The sequence below is a fragment of the Nuphar pumila genome, chromosome 14 (assembly GCF_984573655.1).
Source record: "Nuphar pumila chromosome 14, dmNupPumi1.hap1.1, whole genome shotgun sequence".
In the NCBI taxonomy this organism is placed as follows: Eukaryota; Viridiplantae; Streptophyta; class Magnoliopsida; order Nymphaeales; family Nymphaeaceae; genus Nuphar; species Nuphar pumila.
In genome coordinates this window covers 10243902-10251922 of record NC_143262.1, presented here as the reverse complement: position 1 = coordinate 10251922, position 8021 = coordinate 10243902, and the positions used below count along the sequence as shown (strand labels likewise).

Below are 8021 nucleotides of genomic sequence, written 5' to 3'. Positions count from 1 at the left end.
CTAACCAATGACATATACAACATTAACACATTCATATCATAAAATCGACACAAAATTATTCATTCCTACAAGTCACTCAAACATCATGATTTACACACAAACACATTGCCTGTGTCTGTGGCACACCTACAAAAGCATTCCATAGTTCCCTTTGCTAAAACCATGTTGAGCATGGTCTCTGACAACAACTGCAAACACACTTCATATTTTTGCTAGTCTAAAATCATGTCAAGCATGATCGCCTAAACCACAACAGGAAGAGCACTTATTATACCCATACATTCAAATCATGCCCTTGCATGATCTCCAACTACTTTTCAGATTTGCATGATGCATTTCATCATACACACTTACTCAGGGTAATTTGCCTCTCGATTTCAACATAATGAGTGCAACTCACATGCATATCTTACAAACCAAAATATCGGCATATAGGCAATCATAACATTCTTAGACATCCCCAATTAAGTGGTGTATGAACGTAACTTGCATTTGCATTTCGGGTAAGCATTTAGGTCCATCAAAATATCCCTAAATATCCACAACTAAGTGTGGTGTATGTGCATAAACAATATGCAACATAACCTTAACTATGCACTAATACTAGCAAAAGCTGAAAATGTGATGTGCATATTAACATGCTTAATTTTGCATATTCATATATTTTTGTGTGCATTAATAATATGTATAATGTCACAATAAAAATCATTATTAATTGTACGCAAAACCTCTTTCGAAATTGGATTTCAAATGCACATAAACTTCGCTTAAAAATGGGTTTTGAAGCGTGCCAAATATCGCATTTAAATCTGAAAATTTTCCTCTCTTGGGCATTTCACCTAACACTTAGCGTGCGGGAAAATTCTCAAGGCAATTCTACATTTCTAGAATATAGAAACACTAAACATAGTTTATTATGCATTGTAAACAATTATAAATGTATATTAAAAATATTAATTCAATATATATTAATGAAATCTAATCATTTTGGCACATATATTACCCAATTATGCAAAACTAGCGATCAGGCAAATTACCAAAACCCACTTATGCGCAATTACACACGTTTGCAACAAAACAAACTAAATAAGCACTCTAAAAGTTCAGTTAGGGTACCCTCGTAGATCCGGCAAATAAATGCTACGAAACCCCAAAAATCATGGGATTTTGCAATCTTCAAAAATCGCTACACTCAAGCAAAGGATCGAACACTTGGCGTTCATGTGCAACACCTAAAAACTCAAGTAGCATAGAATGGGTTGAGCTAGAGCGCTCCCACGCTGATGAAGACAGTTACAACATTGCACTAAACACGAGGCAAGATAGGTTCTATGTTTCCCCCGAACATGCATTGTCGCTATAATGCATGTTCGAGGGTCCCGACTGAGCATCACGTGGTGCTCAGTTGGGTGTATGGGTTCCCTCGGACACCATCGTACACCCCGCAAGTAGGTGTACGACAATATATGAGGGGTTTCATACACTCGACTGAGCACCACGCAACGCTCAGTCGGGACCCCGAACACGCACTGTAGCTACAATGTGTGTTCGACGGAGAACACACAACACCCTCTTGAGAGGGGGGGGGGGTCAGGTGCCCACCCTGCTTCTCTTAAACTCCATATGCACCCTCCCAAACCGGGTCTAATTTGGGTTTGGTTTGGGTTTTATTCAGCCCTAAACCCTAAATTGAGTTACATGGTAAATCCAATATAAACAAATACAATTATAAGTTTTATAAATGTATATCATTTTGATTTTATAAAAATATAAATAATTAAGAAAATTTTTACTTATTTAAAATCCATAAAACCCTAATTTGGGTCAAGCCATAAAACCCTAATTAAGAATATCTTGCAGACATATATTAGAGACAAGATAACTCGGTTGTCTCATATGTGAGATGCATTCGTGGATGGCCTATCACGAGGGGATGTCCTCTCTCAGGTTTTGAGATGAAACAAATATGAACATGCACAAATGTTTGGCATAGAGATGTCCTACAAGGAAGTATTCAGTGCAGGTCCAAGAAGAACATAACTCTTGCATCAAAACACTGTGTATCGTGAGAAGATAGATGTAATGCAAGAGCAACTCACATGTTTAGAATATGAGGTCATAGGGTTGAATGAGATATTGTTGAGAATGGTAGACAACAATAATCAAGTTCCTCACAAACTTTTTATGAAAATTGATATAACTAAATACTTAATCATGTACATGAATTTGTATTTGGTTATATATATGTTTTGTGTAACTATGTGTATGTAATTCTTTCATCTATTTTTATTTGCAGGCCTTATCTACAAGCGTGGTGCACCTCCGGTTCTGAGACTGTCTCCCCTCGATATAATTCATGAACTTTCAAACTGTTTGTATATATTTGAAACAAAATTTATTTATTTTTTGTTATCGAACATCATTTATATGTATGAATTTTTTTTTATTGGTTTAAATATATGCATGAACTTTCAGACTATCTCCTCTTTATGCATGCATTTTTTCATATCGGGTTGAATATGTGCATAGAGTTATGTATGTGTGTATAAAATGTTGGAGTTATATAAGGTTTGAGTTATGTAGTGTTGAATAAAGCTAGTTATGTGTTTATGTATGCATATATATTGTGTTTTTTTGAGGGTTTCATATATGAATGTTGGAGGTATGTAGGGTTGAAATTATAGAGTGTTGAATGAAGATAGTTGTGTATTTATATGCGTATATGTTGTATTTTTTGCAAGGTTTCATATGTGAATGCTGAAGTTATGAAAGGTTGGAGTTATGGAATGTTTGGTGATGAATGAATGAAAGATTATAAGAGTTGATTCGTATTGAATGAAAAATATCAATGCATATTAAAGTTTATTCATTTTAGAATGAATAAACTAGTACATTTTGAATGAATGAAATGAATGAATGTATGAACTGATTCATTTTTGATGAATGAACACGTCAATGAATAAATGAATTTGTGTATTAATAGATTCATTATTGAATGAATGTATGAGTGAGTTATACATGAGACAAACTAAATTAGCGAAAAAATATCATTGACGCTAAAAGCACCAAAGAAACATTTTTTGGGCACTAAAAAGTGTCAAAAAAGCTCTTTTCTAGTGCTATTTTAGTACCAGTCAAAACTCATTCACTGATATATTACCAACGATACTTTTACTGGCACTAACGCTACATTAGCACCAGTAAAAATCTGATTTCTTGTAGTGGTGGTTTGTTGTTCATCTTTCATTGTATTTTTTATGAGGAAAGAAATCACTCATAAAAAAAACGAGTCACTTAATAGGCCCCCTTCCCTACCAGGTAAAACTCTGGGTCGAGGAAAAGGCATCCTAATCAACGGTAGTCAGGGATTATGGTCTAAAATGTTGATAGCAATATAAAATTGAGTTCCTGTTATGCACCAATCAGACTTAGACTTTCTGTTGAAACTTGGATGCATGGCCAGTCCAGATGCAACGTAAGTTCATGATCTCGTTGAGTTGTCATGACACCATTGGCTCCCTGACAATTCAAATTAAAATTATTTAATGTCCGAACCATATATGATGACTGATCCATAGAAATGCCTTCATTGATATTGACTCATCACCAGATCTATAATGGAGCCTGACTCCAGATCCACGTTGAAAACCCTGTCGCCCCACTTGAGATCCAGATAGAGAGAACTCGTAGGCAGCTCTCTCAAACCAGTTTTGAAAAGAGTCTTGTAATCGTCTCTATAACATGGGTGCTCGGCCTGGCTCAGAAATTGAGCTCTGCGAGCAGAGCTACGAGCTAGCTTGTTTAGGTAAATTAGCCGAGCACAAACATGACAAGCTCAGCTCGACTCATATAGGCTCGTTTTACATATTATATATATATATATATATATATATATATATATATATATATATATATATATATATATTATATATATATATATATATATATAACAACAACAACTACGCCTTTTTTAAACACACAAAAACATTTTTTTTTAAACAAGCCAGTCATGACGAGCTCACGAGCTGAGCCCGAGCAAGGGTATAGCCTTAACTAGCCGATCCTGAACAACCCAAGCTTGGCTCATTTGGCTTGTTTACCAACCCTACATGTCATTGGCTTACCATAGGGATGTCAACGGGTCTGTTGTATTCGACCCAGATCCAAATCTGATTAATCAGATTTGGTAGCTAAATCGGATTTGAGTTTGGTATTGCCACCAAACCTGAATCCAATTAAGTATAAATATAGGATTTCAAGCTAGCTGGATCCAGATTTGGTTTTATCTGCTTTTATTCTATTTTGAATCCGATTAGGTCAGACGCAATAATACTTTGATCTGAACAGAGTTGGACCTGTTTACATCCCTAGAATGAGTTGAGATCAAAGGAGTGGTTAAGTGCCATAGCCAATCACATGACAGCATTGTGATTGGCTATGGCAGCCACTCCCTCCATCCCTGCTCCCCCACCGCTCTATGATATAACATTTCTCCAACTTGAACCATATAATGCAGGTGCTGATAATTTCATGTTCTTATCAACCTCCCCAAAAGAGGAAAGACAAAAGGCAAACTCAATATCCAATTAAATCAAGGATGCATCATGAACTATATTTATACAAGAAATAAATAGCTCATGCAAAAGATCTATATCATGATAAGCATTAGAAAGGCTATATTGGAATATTTTTAATAGAAATTAATTTTAGAATGAACGTGAATAGAATGATAACATCAAATATGTTTCTCTAACTTTATAAGAAGAAGAAACAAAGCAAAAAATGGAAAATCGACAATTAAAAACCAACAAAAAGAGAAAAGAAAAGAAAAAGATAAAGAGTATGATGGTATGAGACATTGACTCTACCATGTCATGTACATCATATTTTAACAAGACTTGGTCGGCTTACGGTCTAGCTCATGAACTTGGCCAAGTCAAACAAGGTTTTGTAAAAACTTGCTCAGTCCGGCCAAGAACCAAGTTCAGCCAGACTTGCTGCTCCATGGTGCTCACATCAATATGACTTCCATAGTCACAAATCTCATTATCGGGGTTTACTTGGCAAAGAAAAAAACTTTCATGATATTAACTCATCACTAGAATAAGAATAAGGGCTACCAACTTTTTTTTTTTCATGAACGACCGGAATACCACCGTCGAGATCAGAGACCTAGTTGCGCTCGCTAAACCTACTGTACTTACGATCGTTGTTCGCGATGATGTAAACCTGTGGCACACCCTTGCCCCCAAGGAGTAACTCAACGTTGAGCAAGGGCTTATCCCTTGCCCTCATTAATGTAAGGAGCTCATGTTTATGAGAATAAAACCCTGACCACCTTCCTAGTGACCAAGGCCGCCCCCCTCCACTGCGCCAACCCCCATGGGGCAAAGGGCTACTACCAACTATAAAACAAGCATTTCCTCTAGCTAAGAACTGAAATAATTATAAAAGCAGAAGCAATGGTATCGCGTCCTAAAAATTAGATGATTTATAACTTTTTTTTTATTGACATTCTTGTCTCGTGAGTTGAGAATGTAATTATTTGTATACAGTTTTCATAAAAAAAAAAGTATTACATGGCACAATGTAATTTTTTTCAAACATTATTGAGTTAGTGTTTATAACCCCTTCTCTCTATCGGGCGTAAATAAATAAACTCTTTCTCCAAAATCTCTCTCTTTCTCTCCAATTTTTAATAGGCATAAAATAAAGAAATTTCCCATCTCTCTCTGATAGGTCATTCTCTACTTTTTTTAATAACCATAAAATAAATCTATTTTATAAATTTGTTAAATTATCAAATATGTTATATGTTTATGTGTCTCATTATTTTTACTTTCATTCTTGATAAATGTATATGATATAAACTTTCTTTTACCATTTGAATTATTTTATGGAGCCGGACCATATGGACAGACCGATTATCTAGTGCATAGTTGCTAGAAACGGGTACTGATACACGAAGACTTAAAAAGTTGTACATTTTTATTTGAAACACATATTGATACGAGAAACATTGATGAGTTTCAAATAAACATTGATACAATTTCTAAAAAATGTATTTTTTGATAAAGATACATACAAATTTAAATAACTAAGCATAAATATGTAATCAATCATTATTGTATTATAGCTTTTTTTATAAATTATAATATATATATATATACATATATATAAATTAATAAAAATAGTGCTTTTAAAAAATAAAATGATTGTTTGTAAATAGAAATGTTAGAAACGTGTTTCTAAGTAAGATGCATTTCTTAAGTAATTGAAACAAGATTCTTGTACATTTGATACTTCTGTTTGTGGTTTTGGTTTTAGAAACGACTTTCGTACCGGTATCTAGGACTGATAAGCGAAGTACCAATGCAACTATGGTCTAGTTTCATGATAAAGCAAAATTATTGATTTTCTATTAAAGCAAAATATTTACAAAATTAAAAAAATGGGAAAAAGTAGAAAAAATAACCATTGATGGAGGAGAGAATGGGTGCAAGATTAAAGATTGTTAAACCCTAAAAAACTATACATCACAACCTCAAAACTGAAAGATAAAAATATCAAGAAAACCTATACAATGCAAAAGGCAAGGAAGCCTAAAAAGTTAAAAAAAGAAGAAGAAAAATTAAAATAAAATCTGAAAAACGCCTCCAAATGCGTCGTCATCAGCGGGAACCAGATCCGAAAACCCCAAACCCATTTCGATATCCATATCCATCTGAGACAGATGGAAGTCCTCTTCCAAACGCCCGAAATCCCTCACGTCGATCTTCCCCAACTCCTCCCCGATCGCCTCTCCGGCGAGACCGCTCCCGGACCCCTTCGCCACCGGCCGCTCCTTCCTCTCCTCGACGGCCGGCATGTGGCCCTCGAACAGAGCCATGTGGCCGAAGAACTTCTCCTTCCTAGAGAAGGTCGTCCCGCATGAGCACGCCCACTTCGTCTGCCCGCAACGCTTGAGGTGGCTCTTGAGATCGCCGGCGACTGAGAACGTTTCCCGGTGGCACTTGTCGCACGAGTACGTCCTGGGGCAGTGGCTCCGCTTGAAGTGGTTCCTCGCAAAGACGGCCGACTTGAGCGGCCGGAACCTCGGGTGCCGATTGTTCCGGTCAGAACCTCGGGTGCCGCTTGTTCCGGCCGCAACCGGCGAAGGGGCACGAGAACCGGGGAGGCGGTTTTCTACGCTGGCCTCTTCCTCCGCCGCGGCCGATCGGCTCGGCCGCGCGAGGGCCTCCTGCGTCTTGTACCGGTTCCCGTGGGCGCGCATGTGCATCCGGAGATTCGCGTCCCTCTTGGACCCCTTCCCGCAGATCTCGCAGAAGTGGACGTGCTCCTCCAGGAGCTCCACCGCGTCGATCTCCACGATGTCGATCCCTCCGCCGGACGTCGGCGGAGGAGGAGGAGATGAGGAGGCCGGGATCGTCTTCATATCCGGCAAAAAGTAGGAACCTTGATCAGTCACCCGTCGGCACGACGCGAGGAGGACCCATCCGTTGGCGACGATCCCGCCGATCGCCGAGTCGATTTCCGACGATATCGCCACCCTCTGCTCCCGACTCATCGTCGACGTTTCCCGATCGAGGATCCGACGGACGGTGTCCATCCGCGTTTGGAGAATCGCGAGGTTCTGCATGGGAACCCCGAGATCGACCGACCCCCGGCCGGAAAACGCCGCAACGGACGGTTTCCTGTTGCCGGAGCCAGTACAGAAAGAGAGATTCATCGCCTTCTGTTCTGGGATCGCGAAAACCCTAGCTTCCTCTCCGTCTTCTTCTTCCTTCTGCAGTTGCAACGACTCAGATGGAGAAGCTTCCTCGATGATCCAACGCACGGACTTCAAATAGGGAATAAAATATAATTAATTCCTCCGCGCGTGTGGGGTGGCGCCATGGATCTGCGCAATAAATCGTGGTTTTTTAATTTTCAGGGTTTATTTTGTCTATCAAAAAGTGGAGGGCATGAATGGCCAGGATCCAACTGGGTCAGTGAGACTTGGATTTGGATTTGAATCGTGT

The 8021-nt window shown here is 38.5% G+C and overlaps 1 protein-coding gene across 1 annotated transcript; it reads right to left on the bottom strand.

The window, feature by feature from the left end:
- Positions 1 to 6500: 6500 nt before the first annotated feature.
- On the bottom strand, positions 6501 to 7814 carry LOC149816324 (protein indeterminate-domain 4, chloroplastic-like). Its single transcript, XM_089987651.1, has one exon. It carries the CDS (start codon positions 7727 to 7729, stop codon positions 6632 to 6634), a length of 1098 nt encoding a protein of 365 aa, XP_089843777.1. The 5' UTR covers positions 7730 to 7814; the 3' UTR covers positions 6501 to 6631.
- Positions 7815 to 8021: the final 207 nt, after the last annotated feature.

Bases quoted from the DNA above. Each gene is read 5' to 3' on its own strand.
- LOC149816324 (XM_089987651.1), bottom strand. From the start codon at position 7,729: ATGAATCTCTCTTTCTGTACTGGCTCCGGCAACAGGAAACCGTCCGTT.